The 27,492-nt window shown below is 38.5% G+C and overlaps 1 protein-coding gene across 1 annotated transcript in view; it reads left to right on the plus strand.

Annotated features, from left to right (window-relative positions):
* The window catches only part of col13a1 (collagen, type XIII, alpha 1), a 77,227-nt gene that overhangs the window by 43,694 nt on the left and 6,041 nt on the right, over positions 1-27,492 (plus strand). Inside the window, exons 18-35 of the mRNA XM_077496126.1 lie at positions 2,336-2,371; positions 2,461-2,505; positions 3,939-4,025; positions 4,116-4,142; positions 4,237-4,272; positions 4,398-4,454; positions 4,585-4,608; positions 4,732-4,785; positions 7,039-7,083; positions 9,731-9,772; positions 9,899-9,949; positions 10,121-10,147; positions 11,086-11,172; positions 12,811-12,846; positions 13,768-13,821; positions 13,890-13,943; positions 18,390-18,425; positions 26,479-26,565. Coding sequence (XP_077352252.1) covers positions 2,336-2,371; positions 2,461-2,505; positions 3,939-4,025; positions 4,116-4,142; positions 4,237-4,272; positions 4,398-4,454; positions 4,585-4,608; positions 4,732-4,785; positions 7,039-7,083; positions 9,731-9,772; positions 9,899-9,949; positions 10,121-10,147; positions 11,086-11,172; positions 12,811-12,846; positions 13,768-13,821; positions 13,890-13,943; positions 18,390-18,425; positions 26,479-26,565 — 885 coding nt within the window. The remainder of the gene's footprint in view (positions 1-2,335; positions 2,372-2,460; positions 2,506-3,938; positions 4,026-4,115; positions 4,143-4,236; positions 4,273-4,397; positions 4,455-4,584; positions 4,609-4,731; positions 4,786-7,038; positions 7,084-9,730; positions 9,773-9,898; positions 9,950-10,120; positions 10,148-11,085; positions 11,173-12,810; positions 12,847-13,767; positions 13,822-13,889; positions 13,944-18,389; positions 18,426-26,478; positions 26,566-27,492) is intronic.

Consider the following 27,492-nt stretch of genomic DNA (forward strand, 5'->3'; position numbering starts at 1 on the left):
TTCAACTTTTGTTTCACCCTTTTGTTGCATTCATCCCATTTTACTACACTTGAGGTTTCTTATTAGCACTGTGGGCAGCCACGCGGGATATTTGTTAGCAGTTTAAAAAAAATAAAAAATCTGTCCCGACTTCCAAGGTAATCAAAGCCTATCAAATTTGACCATTTCATGTCAGGGTTAGGCAACACTCATACTAGGGAGCCGCAGTCCTGCGTGTTTTAGATGTCTCCCTCCGCCACCACAACACAGGTGAGAGATCGTTATCAGGTTTCTCCAGAGCTTGCTGATGAGCTGATCATTTGAATCACCTGTTTGGAGGAGGGAGATATCTAAAACATGCAGGACTGTGGCTCTCTAGGACTATGGCTGCCCACCCTTGCCCTCTGTTGTCTTACGCTCATTCGTTACATTCAAGTACAGTTGCAACTGTAGTACCATTACGACAACAATCAATGACAATTACGTTATGTAATATATATTGTCAAGTTTATGAGCCGGATGTCCGTACAACACGAGTATCCGGTACAGATAATTATTTTTTTCTGGATACGAACATAAACCGGATATAATTCCTTATTATCCGTATCCGACGCTCTAGCGCTCCCCTCTCACTCTCACTGCTGCAGGCTGCTACTTTCCCTCTCACTCTCTTTTTCCCCGTGACTTGACTGGCCAGTCAGCTCCCGCTTCGCCCATTTCCCCCTTCCCGACACTACACCTGCAGGCAGACTCTGTGCTCTGAGCAGAAGCGGCTGTTTACTGATAATCCCGTCATAATTCGGAAAACGGAAGCGCTCCACATTCATATGAATGTGTGGCGGCGCTTCCGTCTTAAATATACAAAATATTGTTCTGTAAATAGTTCCTTTTATTATTCTGATCAAAAACACTGAATCTCAATTCTCAGACTGTTCAGTAAATATTTATTCATACATACATACAGCCATACCTGTCAGCCTACTTGACTGTTGCTATGGTAGGAGTGGCACCTCTCGCTACAGAGTCCAAGCAGTCAGTGAGACACATGTCCAGCCTGACCTTGGCATACTTGAGCTCTTCAACCAGACTGGAAGTTGCCAGTGACAGGGCTCTATTGTTGTAGAGTCCATGTTGTGGGAGCCACTTTCTTACGAAAGGCTTCACGAGCCTTTCCAGTTAATTGGCATGGTTAAGCGAGACTTCCTACATGGTCAATGGCCACAGAAGTCCGGATGGTCACCGGAAACACAAGGGTATCGGTTGCACAGGAAGTGTAGTGTTGTTGAGCTGTTTGACGCCATCACCCATGCTCTCCTGCAAGCGGAGGCCCCCCAAAACCCCCCACTGTCCCCTTCCCCAAAATAATAAATATTAAAAGTGAATGTGAATCATTGTTGGCCAATTCTCTCATCTACATTTGCCTCACAAGTCTGCATGGTTTTCTTATTTACAATTATTAAAGGCGCAGTCTGCCGTTTTCACTAGGGAAAATGCACTTTTTAAATACAGGATTTAAACAAGCAAACTACTTCTCAATTTACAGATCTGGGCTTTTCTTAACGTGTGGGGGTGATTTTGTCCTAAACCCCTACACCCCCAGCCTGTATTTTTCCATTTTGTGTTTGTTTTGTAAACAGCGGGACGTTTCTGTAGAAAGACAGTGTTTACACCACTCCAGCCAATCGCAGAGCAGGGGGTGGCGTGTCGCAAACGGGCCGAGCGAACGTGTCGGCTGCGTGACGTCACTCCCGTGGCAATTTGAAAGCACGCACGGATTTTTTTTTCTTCACTCACTCATTCACACACGTAAGCTTCTGTGAGTGAGTGAGTGAAAAAAATAATAATAATCCGTGCGTGCTTTCAAATTGCCGCGGGAGTGACGTCACGCATCTGACACGTTCGCCCGTCCCCATTTGCGACACGCCACCACCCCCCACTCTGCGATTGGCTGGAGGGGTGTAAACACTGTCTTTCCACAGAACGTCCGGCTGTTTACAAAACAAACACAAAATGGTAAAATACAGGCTGGGGGGGTGGGAGTTTATGACAAAATCACCACCAAAGATTAACATAAACCCAGATGTGTAGACTGAGAAAGAGTTAAAGTGTGTACATCCTGTATTTAAAAAGTGCATTTTCCTGAGTGAAACCGACAGACTGGGCCTTTAAACAGGTCTGCATGGCTTTCTTATTAATTATTAAAACCATTCTCTAAAGCATTCTTTATTCTCAATCTGACTTTCTTGTTTTTGATCTTTGTGTTGTATGACTTTTCTGCCATTTGAACGACATTCTTTTTCTTCCTTCCTTTTTTGTCTTTATAATGCTTGACCTTTATGGCATCTCTGCTGTAAAGGGAGACCCTGGCTTCCCAGGCACCCCTGGGTTAAAGGTAATGTGGATATTGAGCTGGTTTCAGTCAGAATTATACACTTAATATCCGCTGTGTAGGTCATAGCTATTTTGTCTTTCACTGCGAAGGGCCAGACGGGCAGCCCTGGTATCCCTGGCAAGAGGGGCTACAGGGTAGGCTTGGCATGGAATAAGCAATTATGTGATTGTGTTGCAGCCATTTTGTGCTCTAATGTCATGTTTGTGTTATATTCATCACATTCATATTGTCTATTGCTGTCTAAAATTTTCACATTTTAAATAACTATTATAGCCTACACAATTTGTAACAGTTCACAGTTGTCTAAAATGTATCTGACATTCTGTCAAAATACATAAAGGGTGAAGAACTACAGCTCTTTTATATTCACTATTGCTCAGTGTCATGCAAATGTAGATGATGACATTTGTGTTACTTTGAGGGGTGAAGGCATTTGACAAAGCAAAGCAATGTATATTTTAGTTTTGAGGACATAGAGACTTTGTAGCATATTTATTATCTTTTCCCACCTCTCAAACAGCAATCTGACATTTGTTAAGTATGTTTTATTCTTTGTTCATCTTTATCAGTCAATTGAGAAGAGATTCTCATTTGCAATGCTGACATGGCTGGAAAAAACAAACAAAAAAGAGTAAAACCTACAAAAGTATAGCAAATGAATAAATACAACAAACTGCACAATATGATATAGTTACATCATACATGTTTACATATAATGTGCTGCTTATCTAAAGCTAATGACAGTAACACTGTTAGCTAAGGCTACACTGTGCTAACATTACTACAGCTCTACTTACCTTTTGGTTTTGGCATGCTCGTGCTCCCGTCCAGTCTGATGGCCTTAATCATTTGACAATAGTGGATCTAGAATCTTACCTTAATCAATAATCATGACATCACAATTTTGCAAAATTCAAAACAGCTCTTACACGCACACGGTTTCAAAAATGAAAACAAATACATTAGATTTACTGATTTTGTTACTTTCACACTTGATTGGTGGACAGGCACTCCAGAGACTGTTTGCCATCAAACAAAAAGTCAATTTTTCATCATGTATATCACCTCGAACACTTTTTTTTTTCTAAAGCCCTTAATATAAAAGTTTCTCCTTTATATTAATATCTACAGATATACTGTAGTATAGTTAGATGATCGTTATAACAAAAAACTTGGTCACGTGAGAATTCAATATCATCGAAATGCTGCACTATTCATTTAAAACAACACAAAAAAAACAGCTGCGAGAGACTACGCATACCAACAAAAGTAGCATTGTTTGACAAATGTCTCTTATCTAAAGTAATTACTTTAAATGCATCTCGTTCAGTTTGAATTTTTGTCAGCAGATTGTACTTGTAGATTGTACAGATTGTAGTTAATTTGCACCGAAACCAACTATAGTTAATGATCAGAATCCTTCCTGAATTAAACACACGAACAGATCAACACAATCACTGGAACATTCCATGCCATACTTGCTTACACCCAGCCAATCTTAATATCACAATGAAAGTATACAATATGTTGATTGAAGTGATGTTAATCCAGATTTTATTTTGAACAGGGAGAGAAGGGAGAGGCTATAATTTCTACACTTGGAATTAAAGGAGAACCCGGCTCACCAGGAGCGCCAGGTTTAATGGGACCTAAGGTCTGATAATGTCACTTCCAGTATATAATCTTACAGAATAATTAGAACTGGTAATTCATATGAAATATGAATATGATGCATCTCTTACAGGGTGACAAGGGTGATCAGGGAAAACAGGTATGATCATAAAACTTGTAAAAGGCCTTGGAAAGAACGTCTAATCAAAAACCAAAATAAATGTTAGCTTGTTACAACTCTGTTTACCTCCTAGGGGGAGGCAGGCCCTGAAGGCCCAGCTGGACCAAGAGTGAGTCTACTTTCATGACTGAAAGACTTCTGGCATTTTGCTGTTTCACTGTATTACTACTTTAATGTCTACTAATGATCTTTTTGCCAAAAATGAAATATACGTACCTTTCTCTCGTGTTATAGGGCCCTCCAGGTCCAACTGGCGAACCAGGAAAAGCTGAAATCCACAATAATGAAAATGTATGGTACTCTTTTTACATATCATTTGTACAATATACTACTACTACTACTACTACTACTACTAATAGTAATAATAATAATAATAATAATAATAATAATATAAACCTTAATTGTAATGTCTCCCTTTTAGGATATTCGCAACATACATCTGATGGTAAGATTTTTATTTTTTGGGGTGGTGGCGGGGGGGTATATGGTTGATAAATCATCAATCAATTCAAATGCATAAACAGTCCCATAGTAGTAGCGTAAATGGCTTCTTCCATCCAACTTCTAGGGCCCACCTGGATTACCGGGACCTCCAGGGCCTCCTGGGTTCACTGGAGCAAAAGTAAGATATGTTTTTAAGTAGTATTGACAACACATAGGAAGCCAAATTAAGCTCCCATTCTCATTATCAGCAAGTTTAATTGTATTTAATGGCAATACACTGGAAGTCTGCTTTGCACTGCTGCCCCACAGTGAAAAAGGTTATGTGGGTTCACATCAGTGTCCCATTAAACCTCTGGAGTAGAGTGCTGATCTTCTCCATGTGCATTCATATATTCTTTATGGTTATTCCATTCTTCTTCCGGTAGTTTTACAGTACTGTTTTTCCAGCACTATAAGGTGCACCGCATTATAAGGCGCACCTTCAATGAATGACATATTCTAAAACTTTTTCCATATATAAGTTGCACCGCATTATAAGGCGCACCTTCAATGAATGACATATTTTAAAACTTTTTCCATATATAAGTTGCACCGCATTATAAGGCGCAACGTCAATGAATGACATATTTTAAAACTTTTTCCATATATAACTTGCACCGCATTATAAGGCGCACCTTCAATGAATGACACGTTTTAAAACTTTTTCCATATATATATTTGCACCGCATTATAAGGCGCACCTTCAATTAATGACATATTTTAAAACTTTTTCCATTTATAAGGCGCTACAGTAGAGGCTGGAGTTACGTTATGCATCTATGCATCCATTAGATGGTGCTGCGCTAAAGGGAATGTCAACAAAACAGTCAGATAGGTCAGTCAAACTTCATTAATAGATTACAAACCAGCTTTCTGACAACTCCATTTACTCCCAAAATGAATAAACAAATGTTTTATTATTTTCTCTGAGGTAAAGTATTAGTATTAGCTAGCGATCCAAGATGACGGGATCTTCACGCGCGTCACCGATCGTGCAGGGTCACCGATAGCGTCTTGACAGCGAGACCTGTTGCGGCTCAATATTGATCCATAGATAAAGCGCACCGGATTATAAGGCGCATGGTAGAGGTAAGATGTAACCTAAAAAATCCAGCCCGACCCGACCCAGGCCCGCGGGCATTAAATTAACTTGATTTGCAGGCCCGAGCCCGAAGCAAACCCGAAATTTCAATTTATCCCATAGTTATTTTTGGCAGAAAAAAACGCAAGATTTTTTAAGGTTAAAATAATCTACATATTTTTATGATTATGATAAATACATTTGCACAACGAAATAACGCTGGAACACAGAATAAGAGGCCAGACAAAGAGAGTGAAAGAGATCTTGATGCATGTCATGAATTCACGTATTCATGGAAGTTCAACAACTGGGCTTTATTAACAGAAACGCAAGGCAACAACGGCAGAACTCCCACAGGCATATCAGACTGCCGTAAGGAAAAACGCTGTCTCTAGGACGGCCATGCCGAAGGCTGGGTGAAGTCAAACGATTCAGGAGAGTGAAACTTAGCCATCACGTTGCTTCAGTCTTGACTGCAGGGCGAAAGAGCAACTTCTGTGCACGTGAGGCAACAACGGCAGAACTCCCTCAAGGCAAATCAGACTGTCGTAAAGTGTGGCTACTCCTGTAAACAAGGGGTGATACTCATTCCAAAGACCGGTAACACCTCCCAGTGGCGAACCGTAGAATAACAGTTTTAAATGAGACCACAATGCCCACTCGCTTAATTACGCGGAGAAATACTGCAGCCCACTAGGCTTTAAATAGAATAATGTACCTTACAGCGCCGCCTTCTGTTTTATCCAAATTATTTATTTACAAGTATTCCTTAGTTTAGCATCCCACGCATCATTTTAGTATTCATTTTTATAAACATATATTTATTTAAAAAAATAAAATAAAATAAAAAGTCAGCGAGAGAGAAGCCCAGGCCCGACCCGACCCAAACGTAATGATTGACATTTTAGCCCCGGCCCGACCCGCTCAGGCTCGGGCTCGGGCTAAAGATCTTACCTCTAGCGCATGGTCAGCTTTTGAAAAAATTGAAGGCTCTTCGGTGCGCCTTATAGTACGGAAAATACGGTATTTTTTTTAAGTATTTAAACTGTGAGTTTTTGGGATATCGCCTTGGCATACCACCACAATTAAATTAATGTCGGAGATTTACAAAATATATTTTCCATTCAAGAATGGTCACTTTACTGAATATTGGTGTGTGTTGCTTTACATTCAAATTTGAATATGAGTGTTGTAAAATATGGTTGCAACAGGTGTTAGTCTTGTGATTGGCTGGTGATCTGTCCAGGGAAAAACACCTTCAGTCATCAAGCCTCAGCTAGTTGATGATAGTTGTCATCTTTGTATCATTAGGGTGAAGTTGGCCTCCCGGGAGCCCCAGGTCTTGACGGAGAGAAGGTAAGACATTGATATTAACATTTCTGTAATATGTGACTGGCTGTAGTTCCGCCAAAGCAGACAGAGCATAGAAAGGGTGACTTAAGGGCGCACTCACCCTAGGGCCATTTCTTCCGTACCGTACTGAATCCTGGTTGGATTCACGGAGACACGGGTCCAGCTGGATCCCCAGTGAGTGACTGTATTAAGCACAAACCAAACCCAGTCACACAACGACCAATTGGTTACTTGATCAAAGTCTTGGAGTCACATATGTCATCAGACAAGGCTTTGATTTTTCATGTTACGCATTCAGTATCAAATTAGAGGCTCTAGCTTGGAACAAAACCACGGGATATCTTAAAATATTTCAGCATATTTATTATGGCATGAAATTGAATTTTTCTTTACTTGGGCTTTTTTTTAACCACTTGATAGGGAGATTGTTACATATCTTCCAATGCATTGCTGCATTGTGGGCAGCAATGCGTCCATGAAAATGATATCCCTGCCGAGCTAAAACCAACAACAAAAAACATTTTAACAAATTGTTTAAATACCTGTACTTCCATTAACTCAATTAACTTAACCATCCTTTTCTATCAATCAGTACCGATCAAGTGAGCAAATGTTTGACTTCCTTTTATCAAGCTCATAATCCATCCATCCATTTGCATGACCGCTTATTCCTCACAAGGGTTGTGGGGGCGCTGGAGCCTATCCCAGCCGGCTTCGGGCAGTAGGCAAGGTACATCCTGGACTGGTTGTCAGCCAATCTCAGTCAAGCTCATGATGAAACTATTAATTCAGTCTTTATTAATGCTGCCAGGTGATTAAAAAATGTAATCTAATTAATTAGAGGATTTTTAATTAATTAATCTAATCTATTTTAATCTCATATCTGCTACAGGTCCCCAAATAAAGAATTTGAAATCTAGGACATTACAAAATTGTAGTGCATGACTAATCTATTGAAAATACCAAGAAGAGGAGATTTGAAATCCACATTTTTATTGTTGAAATTCAAAAGAAAAAGTAAGCACAGCAACAAACCAATTAGGCCAGGTATTATTTTATAAAATAATCTAAACTTCAATTTTGTTAAAAAGAAAAAAAATGAACATGAACATGAATCTAAACTTCCTCAAGCTGCAGTTTGGTGTATGGATGGCATGAGATGAACTGATAAGAGCATTGGTGTTTTGTTTTGTTTTGTTTTTGTTTGTTTGTTTTTTAGCTAAACTACCACAATTGGTAATCAGCAAAAGCCTACGGGGTCCTTCAATGGTCCACATTTCAAATGCTTGTGCATTGACTTGTCACTCACAATGAATTGTTTATTTCTTTAATGCACAAATTCACTTCACAAATATGGCACTTTACTGTACTGTACTGTATTTAATTTAATTTATTTAATTCAATCTCCGGTGTAATAACCTTATTTATTGATTGATTGAATTTTTATTTATTATTATTATTATTATTATTATTATTATTATTATTATTATTATTATTATTATTATTAATTCAATCTCTGGTGTAATAACTAGTGTTGTTCCGATAAATTTTTTGGCCCCTGATCCCGATTCCGATACCCAGCTTTGCAGTATCGTCCGATACCGATACCATACCGATACTTAAGGGTTTTTTTTCCCCTCAACATGAAAAAGCTGTCCTGCCATTGGTTCAGCGCATTCAGGGGCCAATAGGATATCTTAGATTGACATGCAGCGACATATCATATATCAGTGAATGTCATGCACAAGCAAGACACAAGATGCTGCAGCCAAAATCCTATATTAGCTTTGGAATTAATGGTATCTGCATGTTACTTTTGAATACTCACCGATACTGATACCACTGTTTTAATGCAGTATCGGTATCGGAATAACACTAGTAATAACCTTATTTATTGATTGATTGAATTTTTATTTTATTATCTGTTCTTATTGCTGCTGGAAATGTAAATTTCCCAGAGGGAGCCATCCCAAAGGGATCAATAAAGTCAAGTTTAAGTCTAACTCTAATTTGCAGCGTAATTAATTAATCTAATTAACACGTTAAACAGACAGCCCCACTTTACACACGATACACATGAATATGCAGGACACTATAAAAATGTGTTTGAAGTAATTGCCCCGGAACACAAATAGCACCAGTTTGGTGGAATCGCACATATGCTGTAAACAGGGTTGGGGAATCCAGGTCCAGAGAGAACAAACCCTGAAACAATTTGACTTTAGCCACAGGTGCTTCAACTCAACAGGTGCTTCTCCCAAGGTTGTTTACCTGCCAGTTAAATGGTAAATGGCCAGTTAAATGGTAAATGGACTGCTTTTTATATTGCGCTTTAACTACACCATATTCCCCAATCCTGGCTGTAAGCTTTAACTCAGAATGAGGGAATCCTCTGAGTGCATTTGATTTTTTTTCACTGGTAGGCAATACATTTACATGGTTATTCATACATAGCTACGTATTTGTTGGGTACCTGCGTGACTTCTCTCATCTACAAAGGACAGTATAGATGTATGACATTGTTAAATGCCAACAGTGGAGAACAAGCTTGTTTGTCACCAAATAATTTGCTCTCGTTAAACTCTAATTTAAAGTTGTGTATTGGAGTGTCACAGTTGTTTAATATGTATACATATTCCTGTTTTCTCAGGGCACAAAAGGCGAGCCTGGGGAAGGAGGAAGGTCAGAGATGGTAAGTTTTATATGTCCATAATATTTTCTAATTCATCATAACATCTAACTTTGTTTCTTTTTCTTTCTTTCTTTCTTTCTTTCTTTCTTTCTTTCTTTCTTTCTTTCTTTCTTTCTTTCTTTCTAGCTATACGGTCCTCCAGGTCCCCCAGGGCCCTCAGGACCAGTTGGCCCACCAGTAAGACAAATATTCCAATAAACCAAACTATAATACAAATTAATGACATAGACCAACAATATTGCTCATACACTTGAATATGTCAATATTTATACATAATTCATTAATTTCACAATGATATATAGTCATCCTTTTTTTTTTTTTTTTTTTTTTTTTTTTTTTTGTCTTTAGGGATCGCAAGGACCTTCCGGGCCAAAGGTGGAGTAGCTTTTATTTTCAATTAAGTATATTTTAACGATAAAATAGTGCATCCATCCATTTTCTATGGCCTTGAAGCGCGGAGTGGTGTAGAAAATGGATAGCTCGAAGGCCGACAAGCTACATATCAATCCTAAACATCTCTGTGAGAGTCGGGGTAAACCCTTGTCTGGTCGCAAGTCAATTGACCTTTCGCAAATCACGCCCAAACTATCCTCACAAGCCAGATTAATAATTGTGATTCACTCAAGGGAGTTCTTCGCATTATCAATCTGGGACTTCACTCGGCAGATTCGTTTGGGAAAGGAGGGACTTGCTGTAAAATTCTTCAATCTGATTGGATGATGCGGCACGTTTGTTTTGACCAATCAAGGCAACGATTGAAAATGTCGTCTTCTGTCTCCTCTTGAGGGTGGCGGGGGGATTAGGGGTTGGAACCGCGAACATCTTTACCAGATAAAATTGCACAAAGCACCTTTCTCATTTCAAATTCAACAAGGAAACGGTGAGTAATTCTGTGAGAACAGAATTAATTACATCGTGGGTGGGGCTTTTTGCCAAAGGTCAATTACAGAGTATATTGTAGACCAACATCCATCCATCCATTTTTTACTAAATACCACTTAAACTCATTAGAGTTATGGCTGAGCTGGAGCCTATCCCAGGTGACACACACTTTTAAAATGTCTCAAAAGTAACCCAAATTGGGTTGAATAACTTACCTAAGAAATAGGTTACCGGGTTGTCAGTATAGCTGTGGTTAAAAATACAAATTCTTTTACCAACATTTTCAAAGAGGTTAAAGCAACTTAACCCTGTCAGGGGTTGCCACAGCAGGGTCACTTATTACTTCATTTAAAATTATTTTTACAAGTGTCTTTATCGTTATTAATACAAATGAATATGAAAATGTGAAAAATGTTGTCCATGTCTCGCAGGGAGAGCCAGGCATCGGCCTCAGGGGAGAAAAGGGAGCAACAGGTCAGAAAGGTGACAAGGGAGACAGAGGCCATCTTGGACTGCCTGTAAGTGCTCAATGACCTTTCACAGAGTTTTGACACTTTTTTGAGTAGATTGGTCAAATGTTGCTCAGCAAACCTAACTTTTAACCATAAATAATCACTTTATTTATGAATCAGTTTAGATTCAATTAATGTAATGTTGCATGAAAAGGTCAAGACCAAGGCCCTACCTGTACTAAAATGAGAATGTGCTAGTCCTGCGTTGCTATTACCCATCATTTACAATGTAATTTAATTCCTGTTTGGTCTGTTTTGCATTGGTATGCAAAATCAAATAGTGCTTTTGGGTTTCTACAATTTCTTACTCTTCGAAATTAAATCTTTTACAAGTCCAAAACCTTTCAATAGACAGGCATGATTTCAACAATAAGTATGTATTTTTAATTCTATTTTATTTACAGTTTAATTTGTCTAAATTATTTAATATCCATTTAATTTGTGACTCCAATGTTTTCACATATGTGGATTATGTAGAATAAATTATGAGAATTAGGGGCAATAAGTGTATTGTAAGGAAACACTTGATAAACGAAAAAAACAATGCACTGAGGGGTAGCTTCACTAAAGGTTTGCGTAGCCTTTGCGTAGCGCTAACCGGTAAAAATGGAGCAATCCAGGAGCGCCTAATTCACTAAACACGCGCAGATGTGGAAATCCGTCCCTAAGTGCGCTGCTAATCAGATTGCGCCCCGGTGCGACGGTGTTATTTGCCCGTATGTAAATTAGTTAATTTGCATACATTTGATGCAAAATATGCCCACCCCAATGCAAATGAGACTCATTGATATACAGCGTCTAATTCACTAACGCCAGCGTAAATAGCCACACCGAGTTTGTGTGACACAAATAACGTTTATGGAAAGTAAAGTTTTTCTATGTTTTTGTTGTTGTTGTTTTTTTGTTGTTTTTTATATGACGTAACCCGGGCTGATCTGAGCGGGGGTGGTATTTTACGATCATTTTTACGTGCCAGATGCTTACTGTATGCATACATCAACCTCTGAAATTATATTTTTAATAAATGATCGCACCAATAATTTGTACTATATGAATGAATGAATGACGTCGTCGTCCTCTGCTCTGTGCAGCTTAATGAGGAAAACGCTCTCTCGGTCCAACCTCGCTTTCTGATAATGTCATCTTTCTCGCAACTGTTACTATAACAACCATGTTGCTTGGCGCAAATCCATTGCCATGTGTGGTAAATCAGGTGCAAAATTGCTCCCAGCTGTCGGAATTTGCGGGTGTGTTTGCGCCGGTATATGATTAGAGCAATATCCTTAGTGAACAGGTGGGTAACGGGGCGCAGACTGAGGGTGCAGTTGTGGTGCAATATTTCGCGCTATAAGCAGACGCAACGCATTCTTAGTGAATCTACCCCTGAGAATTCATAGTTTCATTGTGAACTATAAGTGTTCAGAGGAGTCACTGATATCGTCACTCACTTATAAGCACTTTCACCACGCTTATCTCCAAACTTCCATTACACTTTTTTTGTCATGATCTGAATGTTTTGTTGAAGTCACTTGAGTCACAGCTTCACTCACCACCACCACCTTCCCAATCTGATTCCCCACCCCACCTTCCTCCCTCCATATTCCCCATCACCTGTGCTCTCTAACTGTGTACAACGCTATCCAGGGGGCTCATGGGTTAGACGGCAGACCCGGTCCAGTGGTGAGTGGTGCAAAAATCATGTTCCGGCCCCCTTCTCTCCTTCCTCCACCTCGTCTTCCTCCACCCCTTGCTAGCAAGCTTGATGTCTGCCATGTCTGCTTGTCTTGTCTGCTTGCTTTTCTGCTTCTTGTTCTTGCACTGTCTCAGTTTTAGCTGCAGAAACTTTAGTGTGAGGAAAGGACTGTTCAGTGTTGGGTTGGGAGGACTGCACTGGTGTTATTTAAATTTCTGCGGCAACACAAAGGCAACATAAATAAATAAATGAATAAAATGTATTTATTTTAAGCTATAATAAATAAATAACCCAACAGACTCTTGTGCTTTAGTGTGACTTGGCGATGATAAGAAGTGTCCATCCTCAGGAGGTTTGCCTTCTCAAGGATCTGCTTTAAACAGAACTGCTATTGTCATTTGGTACGTATTTAAAATGTTGCCCAGTGTTGCTTCAAAATTAACATTTTGATCATATAAACCTTCAGTCCCGACTCAACAGTCTTTTACCCAATGATTTTAAAGCAGCAAAATTGCAAAGATGACATTTCTGAGAAAATTAGCATGTGGAGATGCCCATGCTGCATGTTGAGAATGTATTCAATATTTTTTGTACACCTTCCATACATACATAATGATCCAAGATTTTCCTCTTGAATTCTGACTGCTCTTCAGATACAACTGCAGCTGTTGACACGTGAATCTTTTTCTTTACTTTGTAACTGTCTGGGCAGTAGTTCAACAAGCTTGGGATTATTATTACATTTATTGTGAAGGAAAATTACTGTTATCTATTTCCTTTGTCCTTTTTTTTCAAAATACATTTGGCACGTTATATTTATTGAAAGCTTGTTGATGTGCTGGTCGGAGATTTGTATTTGAGTGTTGATATCTGGTGCCCTATATTTATTGTCATTTTCTGTTTTGAAGGGTCTACTAGGACCAGCAGGAGTAGCAGGGCCAGCAGGACCAAAGGGAGAGAGAGTGAGTTTCCAATATCACTTGCGATTTCTATTCAAGAGAAGGGTAGACTAGATATTATGTCTTTGCAGGGTGAGAATGGAGACACGGGGCTACCAGGACCAACCGGCCCGCAGGGCATTCCTGTAAGTAATTTTTAACTGCAGAAAACGCACTTTCGCTCATCTGAAATAAGTACTGCGAGCCGTCTACATGATGGACTGTATGCGAGGGGCAAAATTTTGATTGCTTTGTATGTGTGACGAAATCGACAATAAAGCTGACTTAGCCTTAACCTTGAATGAAGCACAAAATCTGCTCAATTCTAAAAGTGAAATTCATACTATAGAATTGATTCACTACACACAGTTAATACTTTAATTTCTTATAATGATGATTATGACACGGCGTGGAGAGGGAGGACTCAGTCGCAGGAGAACAGTTGGCCGTAACGGCTGCAGTTCATTAATTGGGAAAAACAAAACACCTCTTACTGAGGGAAAATGCTGAACATAAAGAGCAAGGCAAGGCAAGGCAAGGCAAGGCAAGGCAAGGCAAGGCAAGGCAAGGCAAGGCAAGGCAAGGCAAGGCAAGGCAAGGCAAGGCACAAGTCCTGTGGCTCAAAAGCTGTGGGAACACTTCCATGCACTGGTTGTGTCACTTCAGCAACGGATGGTGGTGGATGATGGCTTTTATTGGCTGGGTAATTGGAGACAGGTGGAAGTAATCATGGGCGGGGACCGGTAATGAATGGAGCAGGGGGGAGGGCAAGTGACCTGAGGTGAGGGTGGTTAGTGATTTCAAAATAAACAGGAAGTGACTTAACAAAATGGCGGCATGACAGATTATAGCTGACATCTATAACCTCAGTCACCATCTAAAAAAAATGTAACATTACTCAAGAGCTAGTCAAATCAAGTATGTTTGTTAATATGCTGTCAATGCAAAAAAATCTCCCAAACGCATATTTGGTAATGTGTTATGGAACGATGAATCCAAGGTTGAATCTTTTAATCATAATTCCAAACGGTATGTTTGGAGAAAACACAACACTGCTCACTGCAGTGAAGCATGGTGGTTGCAGCATAATGCTTTGAGGCTATTTTTCTTTTGTTGAAACTCGGATATTAGACAAGGTGGAAGGAATTGTGTGAACAGTTCAAATAGTTGTCAGTGTTAGCACAAAACCTTACCGCTTCTGCTAGAAAGCAAAAACAATGCCAGGAAACTACTAGAACTACTGGAATGTATTTGGGGTTAATCAGAGGTAGGTGGCAGGTGTGTGCTGACTCCCATTAAACATGGGTTTGAATTTAATTGGTTAATTCTGAACACTGCTGCATGCCAACTTACTGTGTGCACATGTGTGAAAACACAAAATTTCAGTTGTTTATCTTTACTTCTCCTCTCAAAAATGTATATGCTGTATATATTTTTCAATTTTGTTGTACATGCTAGAGTCAAATTAATGGTGGGAAACGTCCATGATATTTGGATGGATGAACCTATTTATTGAGAAGCACATATTCTGGATCAGCAACTTTACATTGTACTATATCGCCCAGTTGGCCATTCCTGTATTGAGTGCTGCATTATTTTTTTTTAACACATGGAAATACTACTTCCTGTTCGAGTACCGTATTACTCCTGCCTTTTTCGATACAAAACCAATTTACTGGTGCCTCAAAACAATGGACACAACTTAAGCATACTAACAGACAGCATGTTAGCTCCGCAGATGTAGCCAAAAGAAATTGTTATTTTGTGACGATTGGAAGATATGAATCTGGTTGAACGGCCATGATATGTGAGGTCCCTCAAAGCTCACTCGTGGAACCTCTTTTGTCATATATGTATATGTTAACCTCAAACGCTTCAAAAGCTAATGTTGGCTATTGTGCAGCTATATTTATCAATTTCCCCAAATGCCAGCAGTTCAATTCATGTTATGTCTCACTAAAGAAAATTAACAACGGGATGAACCAAGATTTCCTTCAGCTAAACCAAAACAAATGTGAGGTAATCATTTTTAGCATTAAAGAAATATACCTGCATCAAATAAATAAAAAATAAAAAAAATAAAAATAAAAAACAAACAAACAGCCTTTTACCAGTTGAAAAAAAACATATACCGACTGAAGGGTTACATGATCAAAGCATACCAGGAGAAGTTTGACTTGATTATTGGTCTTCTGCCTGGACTCCCTCAAAACGACATCAAACAGCTGCAGCTCCTTGAGAACTCTGCAGTTCGGGTTCTGATCAGAACTTACTGCTCCAGTCCGAAAGACTTTACAGTGGCTCCAAGTCAGCTGTAAAATAGATTAAAAAAAAATAGATCCTATTATCGATAAATCACGTATTGTTTTTGTCTTGAATAAATAAATACGGAAACTGCAATTACTTATAAACCCAGTGCAGCACTGAGCTCTGCAGAGTTAGGTCTGTTAGTGGATCCCAGGTATCAAAGCAAACATGTAGAAGTGGCTTTTAGCTGTTATGCAGTTTGCATACCAGTCTACCCGTCTCCACTGCCCTCCACTCGGCCCTCACCCACCTGGACACCAAAGACCCACACCGCATTCAATACAATTGTCCCTCAGCAACGTATCCACAAACTGCTCCAGCTGGGACTCAGCACCTCGCTGGGTAACTGGCTTCTGGACAACGGCACCATCGAGAGCTTCCTGACAAGCTGCATCACCGTGTGGTTCGGCACCTGCACCGTCTTCTGCCGTTAAGACCCTGCAGCGCACCGTGAGAGCAGCAAAGATCATAGGCACCTCTCTCCCCTCTCTTCTGGGCATTTACCACACTCGCCTCCCCCGCAGAGCTACCAGGATCGCCAGAGACCCCACTCACCCATCCCACAGCCTCTTCAGCCTGCTGCCATCGAGGAGGAGACGATGGACTCTCAGGGTCAGAACCAGCAAGCTCAAGAATAGCTTCTTCCACCCGGCGGTCATGATGTCCACCACCATGCCCAGAACTTTTCATCGTTGCTTCTGTTAGTTTATTGTTTGTATTCAGTTACTGATGACACATTTACTTCTTACTTTTAATGTTTAACTATTATTATCTGCAGCGGCACGGTGGACGAGTGGTTAGCACGTCCGCCTCCCAGTTCTGAGGACTCCGGTTCGAGTCCAGGCTCCAGCCTTCCTGGGTGGAGTTTGCATGTTCTCCCCGTACCCGCGTGGGTCTTCTCCGGGTACTCCGGTCTCCTCCCACATTCCAAATACATGCATGGCAGGTTAATTGGGCGCTCCGAATTGTCCCTAGGTGTGCTTGTGAGTGTGGTTGGTTGTTCGTCTCTGTGTGCCCTGCGATTGGATGGCAACCAGTCCAGGGTGTCCCCCGCCTACTGCCCAGAGCCAGCTGAGATAGGCGCCAGCACCCCCCGCGACCCTTATGAGGAATACGCGGTCAAGAAAATGGATGGATGGATGGATGGATGGATGGATATTATTATCTGCACTTCACACTTTACCATCACAGCAGTGCACAATTTTTTTAAACTATTTACCGTATTTTCCGCACTATAAGGCACACCTAAAAGCCTTCAATTTTTTCAAAAGCTGACCATGCACCTTATAATCCAGTGCGCCTTATATATGGATCAATATTGAGCCGCAACAGGTCTCGCTGTCAAGACGCTATCGGTGACCCTGCACGATCGGTGATGCGCATGCGCAGAAGATCGCGCCATCTTGGATCACTAGCTAATACTAATACTTTACCTCAGAGTAAATAATAAAACAGCTGTTTATTCATTTTGGGAGTGAATGGAGTTGTCAGAAAGCTGGTTTGTAATCTATTAATAAAGTTTGACTGACCTATCTGACTGTTTTATTCACGTTCCCTTTAGCGCAGCACCATCTAATGGATGCATAACGTAACCCCAGCCTCTACTGTAGCGCCTTATATATGGAAAAAGTTTTAAAATATGTCATTCATTGAAGGTGCGCCTTATAATGCGGTGCGCCTCATAGAGCGGAAAATACGGTACTTTTTTTTTTTTTTTTATGTGTATATATATTTGCACCAGGTCTGAGAGGACTGTAATTTCAGTTATGCTGTATGTCCTGTCTGTACAGCACATCTGACAAACTAAGAAATGAAATAAAATGAAAATTATGCTTCACACAAATGGAATAAGTTGCTAACAGAAATGAAGTTCGCCCCAATTATTAATACTATTTAATCTAGGTTAAAAACTATGTTTTGTTTTATTTTTTTTAACCGCACACCTTTGATTAAGGTATTTTAAGTGTTTTTAGAAATAAATTTTAATATATTTTCTTTCAGTTTATTTGATTCCTTTGTTTCTAATTTAAAATATTTTTTTTGTAAATGTGTTTAAATGTTGTGTCAATATATGTTCTTTTAGTAATTTGAATAAGCTACTATACATTTGTTCCCTCTGCTTTGTGAATGTCTTCAGCTAAATAAAGTTGCTTTGCATTGCCTATTTTTCTCTGACACACTGAAATTAGTAATTGCTTTTTGATCGCAAAAAGAACATTTACTTGCACAAGTCATTCGTTTATGCATCTGCTTAATTATATGTTTTTGCTTGTTTCTCTTTTCAGGGCTTTGTAGGACCACAAGGACTCAAAGGAAATCGGGTAAGAAATAAGTGTATTTTAGATTATGAAGCTATCGGAGCCAGTTTTTATAAGTATTTTCGCATAGAACAAAAGTGGTGTAATTCCACAGAAAACTCAACACTGTGCCTTTGGAAGTAATGTTTTAACACAGCCAGTGGCTACTTGTGGTATTTTAGTAAAAATACCTTTTATGTCACAACTATAAGATTTTAGTGACACATTAAAAAAGCATTATTCATTAGAGATTTTTAAGGCACTTCAGTTTACGATGAAATATGATCATCATAGAATTTTCCTGAAACTAGGTATGATGGGATTTGATATTTCACTCTGTAACTGCATCTTGTGGTACCAATTAAATTTGCGTGTATTAGTAATTTTTCTGCTACTGAGCTGAGTTGGGATTGCTTCAAAGGCTCACGAGAGGATGGGAATTCAAGAGCTGATTATCCAAAATATAGACACTCTATTTTGTATTATAAGTGAAACAAAAAAAAAAGATTAGTCACATACTTTGCTTTGATTCTGTGTGATTATGAATAATGCATGTCATCACAAGATGAACAGAAGATGTACTTAATCATATCAAAACACATCAAAGGCTGACATATAATGACCCTGGAGAGTACCTCTCCTGCTGTTGTGATCAGAATAAATTACAATTTTCTATTCCATTTTTGATAGACTTTCTGTCTTGTTGATGTACACAGTGGGAAAGGTATTCACCCTCTTCTTGATTTCAGGTTTCTTTTTTTTTTTTCTTTTTTTTTTGCATATTTTTCAAGTATGAGAAATGATGAGCCAAGTATGGCTCATCAAGCCAATTTTATTATCTCACAAAGACGAAAAGTAAGTAGATATAAATTTCAGCTTCTATATTGAAGATTTTTTATTATTATTTAGAGGGAAGAAACTGTTGGGCCATATACTGAAGGGTAAATGTCCCTGAGGTAACTGTGATTAAGCCCACTTTTTAGAAAGCGTTTAGAAAGAGTTTAATTTCACTGGCCACACCCTGGTCTTATTAAGACCAGATTTGTTAAATAAATAAATACATAAATAAATAAATAAAAATCACTAAAATAGTACAGACAATTGAAGTAGGCCAGAAGATCTAAAAATGAAACACATTTTGCCGCAATCCGAAGAAATTCAAGTACGAATTAGAAACAAACTGTCTGAAATCCATCAATCTGGAAAAGGTTGCAAAGTAATTTCCAACGCTTTGGTACTCCGGCTGTGAATTATGGTGACAGCCATTATTCCACAAATGGAGATAACTGGAAACAGTGGTAAACCGTCCACTGAAAAAAGTGATTCATTGGACGAAATAAAAAAATCAAAAATAAAAATGCAGTGATTTGTTACAGCTAAATTTTTTGGTTTTTCTCATTATGTTCATGATTTGGTTGAAAGTAGAACTGTCAAATGATTAAATTTTTTCATCAGATTAATCACATCTTAGAATTCAGCCATGATTTTTTTGTGATTAATTAATTAGTTAACACTTTAACTTTGACAGCACTAGTTGAAAGCATCGTTTTCAATTTAATATAAATCAAATACATTTATTTTTCCCAAGCCAAATACAAGTTGCATCCAAGTAACTTTTTATTTTCGAATAAACTAATTCATTCAATTTTATTACTTTACCCCGAATCGAATTTCTGATTCAGTATGAACAAAATTTGTGGGGTTCAACCTGAGACAATTGTAGGGCACACATATAGGTAAACAAACATACACATCAAGGGACAATTTAGTGTTCAACTAACCAACCATGTATGTTTTTGAGCTGTGAGAGCAAACTGGAGTACATGTAGAATGCACACGCTGGGACCCGTAGAACATGGAAGCGACACACGGGAAAGCTGGAGGCTAGATTTGAACCTTGGACTGCTGAATTGTGAGGCAGGCATGCTTACCAGTGGTTCACCAATTCATGTAATGTAATGTAATTAAAGCAAAACATATTTGCAATCAAATAACAAATGCCAGTTAAAGTAGGAACACTGTCCCTAAACGATCTTGTTAAATTATGAATATTTTGCAAATTTGTGAAACGTTTTGTAAGATTACATGAGTCTTAACAAACAATTCAAACAATTCTTTGAAAACGAGTGGGTTAAGATTCCTCTACAGTAAAGTGATGTGAAAGACTCATCACCAGTTATTGCAAATGCATTTTACATTTCATAATAAACGGTTCGGAAAATGGATGGATGTGCTCTTTGTGAGATATTAAAGTTGCTTTGATGATCTGAACGTTTCAGTGTAATAAATGAAAAAAAAAAAATCAGGAAGGGGGAAATACTTTATTTCTTGATTAAGATTTAGTGATGCAATTTTCTTTCATTTTTAAGTCCGGTGAGCTGACTGAAAGTTGGGTATAAAAGAAGTTCAAAATTAGTGCTGTCAAAGTTAAAGCGTTAACTAATTAATTAATCACAAAAAATTATCGCATTAATCATTGTATTACCACAGATTAATCACACTATTAATTTTGACCGCAGACGTTAAAGGTAGCTGTTGGAAATTGAGCAATAAACATAACTACATGCATTAAAGTAAAGCATTTAATAAATGTTTACATATGCCGTAGTTCATTTTTTCCCATTTTAAATTATGTAAATAATTGACTAGAAAAAGCAGGATGAGCGTGTGCAGTAGATATAAATTTTTGAAGACGTCCTCATAACATTAAATGTCGAAAAAATTAACACATAACTGGTGCACTTCAAATTTATCAGGCAAAATATGTTGGGGGAAAAAAGCTTTTTTAAGTCAGTGATTAAACACGATTAATCAAAATTCTAAGATGTGATTAATCTGATTAAAAAATTTAATCGTTTGACAGCTCTATTCAAAATGCAAGACATTGTGGGCTTGCTGAAATTGAGAGAGTCCACTTAAAGCATTGAACAATGTTGGATGCTGACTTCTTTTTATTTTCATGATTGATAGTGTACTAAATGTTTTAAAGCCCAGAGTTTCAGAGGTATAGATTATCTAAAAAAATAATAATAATAATAAAAAACACTTTGAAATGAGACAGACATGTTTTATTGAAATGTCCTTTGCATCTACAATGAGAAGAAAGCTTTTTTCATTTCTTCATTTTATCCACCATGTGTAAGCTGACGATGATACCCTGCCTCTAAAATAATGTTCCTGTTCCTTCCTATTAACATGTTCCTTGTTTAATATTTCCACTCCCATCAATCAACTCTTCACATTTCATAGTGTAATTCAGCACACTCAACTGACTTCCATGGAATAATACCACTCAAACGAGCGTTATTAATTCAACATGGTGAATGACGAATACATTCTAAGATTGGAAACAATCCCAAATTTGGCAAAAATGTTACCATTGAGTTGAAAGTGTTGAATATAAAGCTATGGGATAGTGGAGGTATTTTTACTCTTGTTCTATGTTCCTTTGTATCCACAGGTCTTTCTATCCCCTTTTTCCTCCCCTCCACCTTGCCCCATGGCTCTTTTTGTTGCAAGGGTTGCCCTCTCTCCCTCTCACAAACCTTGGCCTCCTGCTCCTCCTGCTCCTGCATTCTAATTAAAGTCCTGGGTTAATACTCCTCTTACATTTCCTTTTTGCCTATTCCTATTCCTTCTTAACAGTACATTTACCATGCAAGTGCTCATGACTGTTTTCCCTTTCCCCCTAAATGGCAAACGATGCGCTCCCATCATTGCATGCAGTTCTATGTTTAGGATATTTTTCTGTAACATAGTAAACTGCTCAGCTTTAAACCGAATCTTAAAGGAGTTGCCTGTGATTCCATCGCTAGATGGATCCTTTTCATGTCATGTTGACATTGACATGCTAGGAAAGAATTAGGAAGCAGGTTATGATGTTAAAGGTATGAGAAGACACAAAAGCTAATTCCTTTCAGTATGTGTGTACACACACGGCTTATTTAAGATACTACTCTAGACTTGTCTTCCTACGGAAGCAGTCCGACAATGAGACACTTCCTACACTAATAATCTGGAGTTAGACCAGACTGTTAAAATCGATGAAAGTCAACATACTAATGCATTTTAGACAAATGCATGCTTACAAGTTTATGGGTTTCATGTGGAAGTACTTTCTTGGCCTACACAAAACTCTGACCTCAAGTTGAGCTATCTACAACTTCAATCATTTTGTATTTCCCTCTCTTTTGAGTTCTCAGTTTTTGTACAGATATTAAACATTAATGTGATTGTAGTTCACATAGAGTTCTTGGATTTCAAAAGAGTTCCTCTTCTACGGAAACAACATAAATCAGTGTGTGCCCTTGTCTACTACTAATATGTGCTAACGCCGTAGTAAAGTCAAAATTACAGTGAATATTTGCATGTTAATGACCTCGAGGACAGAGCTACAAAACAATCAAATGAAAAACAGGAAGTAGAGTAGTACGGGTACTCATCCACCAACTGTGCAAACCTCGAAACCCTTGACCTTGGTGAGCAGGTGTTCTGTTTATACAAGTATTTACAGTGGATATAAAAAGTCTGTACACTATTGTTCCACTGTCTTTTCTTTTTCTTTTTTCTTTTTTCTTTTTTTTAGCTTACATATGTGAATGAGTGAGTGAAAAAAAAAAATCCGTGCGTGCTTTGAAATTGCCGCGAGAGTGACGTCACACAGCCGACACATTCGCCCGGCCCCATTTGCGACACGCCACCCCCCTCTCTGCGATTGGCTGGAGAAAATGTCCTGCTGTTTACAAAACAAACACAAAATGGCAAAATAGAGGCTGGGGGGGTGGGGGTTTAGGACAAAATCACCACCAGAAATTAAGAGAAGCCCAGATCTGTAAATTGAGAAGAAGTTTGTTGGTTTAAATCCTGTATTTAAAAAGTGCCTTTTCCTGAGTGAACCCAACAGACTGGGCCTTTAAAAGACTAAAATACATTTCTTAAAATGTTTTTTCACTATTAATGTGACCTATACCAATCTTTTAGTGAGGGGAAGTAAATATACACAACTGAAATAATGTGGTTGCACAAGTGTCCACACCCTCTTATAACTAAGAATTTAGCTGTTCAGAATTAACAAACCCCATTCAAACTCGCATAAATTGGGAGAAAGCACACACCTGCTATCATTTAAAGGGCCCCAGATTAACAGCAAAATAAATTTTAGATGTTCTAGTTGGCTTTCCCTGACATTTTTTTTTCTAGCAGAGGCCTGAAGGTTTTTTGCTAACAGTGACTACTATTTTGAACTGTGCATAATTCTTCTGCTTTAAGAGCCTTTGTTTCAACAAATTCTGTCAAACACGGGCATAAATATGTTACGGTCAACTAATTTTTAAAACTTTTTGGCATCAATACCTTCATTGAAGCGTGGTGGCAGCATCATTTGGGGCTGTCAGTAGTTTGCATATAATTAAAGCCTTTGCTAGGTGAAAATAGATCAGGACAGTTCCAAAGAGCATTGTTAGCGCAAAACCTTCAGACTGCAGCTAGAAAGCAATTTTTTATTTTTTTTAAAAGGTCACGAAAAGCCTACTAGAACATCTGAACTGTAATTTAATTTAAAAGTAGCAGACTCCCGATTGACATGAGTTAAATATAATTTGTTCATTCTGAAAAGAACCACATCCCAGTTACATTTATGGTGAAAAAAAGTTTTGAACTTGAACTTGATATAATCCAAATCAAATTATAACACAGCAACTTAATAACTACATATTGATCAATTTAAAAAGGCAGTTAAAAAAAAACACTGTACTTTATTTCTATTGCTTTCCTATTAAGTAGCAGTGTGTGTTAAAAGGCAATACGCACTGTGAACAACAAAAGGTAGTCCTTGCTAAATGTTATTGTTAAGCATGCACATGCCCTGTGACTGCTGTGTAGAATGATTCATGTGGATTGTCTACTAATTGATTGCAGGGAACACCAGTTGACAGTAGACGCACACATACTGAGGAAACAACAGCATGACGATTTGAAATTGTCGCAAAGACCCAAAAAGTATAGCTATGTGTTGTGGAAGAAGAAGATGTAGGGATATTTCAGCAAGCAGGTTGAACACCCTGCGAACGTTTGTGTTCAATGGCTAATTCCAATTTTTAAATGAGCCGGAGATGACTTAGAAAAACACAAACAAACAAAGTTAATGGTTTATTCTAGTAATTTCTTTATATCAGTGAACCAATTATTATTATCATTCGATCAAGCATGGGCAATTTATTTCAACAGTGCTACTCAGGGGCCACACACTTACAAACCAGATGTATGACAAAAATGCTATTTTAGATATGGACAAAATATACAAAAAATTTGATCTCCTAATATATTACGTTTTTCATAATACATTTGTCAATGCAGGTATAAAACATCCACTATCTAAACCCAACATCAAAGGGTTTGACGCATACAAGAAAAATGTTTGCTTCAGGGGGGAGAAGAGCGTTGGAAAGTTCAAGTTTAGCATCCAAAACCTCAAGACAGTTTGGTTCACAGAGTCTGTTATTGGGGTGACTTAACCCTGAAATTTTCTTAGCCGACTCTGCACCGGAAAATTCACATTTTCCCTCATCTTGGGGTGAACCTCCTTTGAGTTTTCACATAACCTACTTGCTGGAATACCCACCCCATATAAAAACCAATGCAGTTTCAAAGCCTAATCTTAGGAACATAACATTATAAAGATGAACTTCCTCCCTCAAATGTTAGAAAATGTTATTTTTAGTATTAATTTCTTATAAAAGACACTATTCATACGGATACTGTTGTGACATGTTGTCACTATTGAACTCTATATCAAAACGATCTGTGTTCCATAGAGCTTCCATTAGCTGCATCATTGTATAAGCCGCAGGGTTGAAAGCGTGTGACAAAAGTCGCGGCTTATAGTCCGGAAATTACGGTATATAATAAATATATAATTATCTATTGCAAAATAACGAAATGTTATTTTGGAGGGGAACGAAAGACTTCCACTTCCGGGGTAATTGATTTACATGTACTGCGGCGCTGGTTGGAGCATGCATGATGGTTTGGAGAGATTTTTACGATCTAGAGATGTCTGAGGTGAGGACATACTTCGCATACAATCGGATAATAAGGTATGCGTAGGTGCACCGATCACAATTTTCCGGCCGATCACCTATCCCCGATCTTTTAAAAACTCTGACCTGCCGATCCCGATTTTTTTTTCTTCTTCATAATAAGCAGCCACCTTCAGTGTTCCCATTTGTTTTAGTGAAAAACATTGAACAATATCTGCGAAATAATGCAAACAGTTTGTTTTAACTGCACATTAAGTATTTCTCTCAAATAAAAATAAAAGCATATTAATCATCTCAGCAGAAGAGGATACTTTTTCAGACATCTGAGGAGAGAGATGAGATCGGTGGAAAAGATCAGTTTATTTTTAAGGGATCGGCCGATCACCGATCCCCCCAAGATTAAGGAAATCGGGGCCAATAAATCAGCTGGTCAATCAATCGGTGCACCCCTAGTGCTAAATGTTAAGAGTTAATTAACAAAACAATCATCAGGTTGATGATAGCCAAGGCTATTGCTAATGACCCGGAAGTGGAATCGCTTGTTCTCTCGCAAATAATTTGCATCATTTCGCTATTATTTTTGCAAAAATCATTGCGTTATAACGCAATAGCATTGCGTTGTATTGCCAAGTATTACGTTATATTGCAATCTTAAATATTTTCGTAATGTATCCTACCGTGCTCCGTACAAAGTAAACACCCTAAAAAGTTTGAATATTTTACTTCGCTAGCTATAAAAATTTACAGTAGAGAGCAGGCAATTCGCTCAAAAATGCATAACTGACATTCGCTCACCAAAGTGCTGGCTTTGATATCCCATTCCTAACTCCCCCACTACCTTTACATTAAATTAATAAATTCTGTTATTTTCTTAAAATACAGAACAACACACTAAAACCTTTAGTTGTTGTTGTTGTTGTTTTTTTAACTAAGGTATTTCTCATGTTAAATAAATAACACATGGGTTAATGTAGCACAATCAAAAGTTACACAAAGGAGGACTGAAGTTTGTAATTTGTTTAATACACTGTTGTTCGCAGGGAGAGAGGGGCAAGAAAGGCAACAGGGGGGCCAAAGGGGATAAGGGAGACCAAGGAGCACCTGGATTAGATGCCCCATGTCCGTTGGTATGTCAGTAACCTGTGTACAACTGAGAGCCAAAAAAAAGGGGTCACTGCTGACAAAACCTTCTTTTTGGCTCTGGCATTCAGTGACTCTAATCAACCTCAGGCCTCTTTTCTCTCTCTAGGTACAAGATTGATGGGAATAAATCATTGATATGGGTATCATTGTTCGAGTTTTAAAACTCAACACTTCTTTGCTCTTCAAATCTCAATCCAATTGATTGTATGCATGAACACTGCTATAATATGCACAACCGCATATGACTACAATCCAAAACAAAACATGGTCAAAATGCTGTATGTGCTTAATAATTGTGGCATTAACAGAATTCCAAGTCAAGTTACCCTGTTCTCATCATCAACATTGATGCTCTCATCTCAATGCATTTTGTTCCTGTCAGTCCGGGTTGCCTGCATGTTGAGGTAAACCTGCGTCAAATTGCCCAACGGACAGCAGGGACTAATCATCGTGTCCCCAAGCGCTTAGCTACGTAGGCTACAAAGCTGGTTTTAAATGGATGATTTCACAAACAGGGTTTCCGAGGCTTTAAAGGAGAGAAAGGTGAACCGGGCTTGCCAGGCCTGGATGGGCTGGATGCCCCTTGTCCTGTGGTATGGTGCTCTCTCTTTCCTCCCCAGCATGTATTTACCAACTATTAACATGGAATTTCAAACAGCATCATAAACTAAAAAGACTAAGCTTTATTAAGTTTTGCATTTCAAGTTTGCATGGAAATATTCATCACTGTCAAGTAAGTATGCAATAATTGGTATAATTAAGTATTTTGTCCCACTGACCATCTTCATTTGAAGGAAGAACTCTCAACTAGTGAGTTTTTTATCTTCAACACAACTTCATAACTCGCTAATTGTGACTACCACGCTTTCATTCTAGAATTAACCAAGCATTCATAAACTTGGCTTTAAAAG

Source organism: Festucalex cinctus, chromosome 14 (genome assembly GCF_051991245.1).
Source record: "Festucalex cinctus isolate MCC-2025b chromosome 14, RoL_Fcin_1.0, whole genome shotgun sequence".
NCBI lineage: Eukaryota > Metazoa > Chordata > Actinopteri > Syngnathiformes > Syngnathidae > Festucalex > Festucalex cinctus.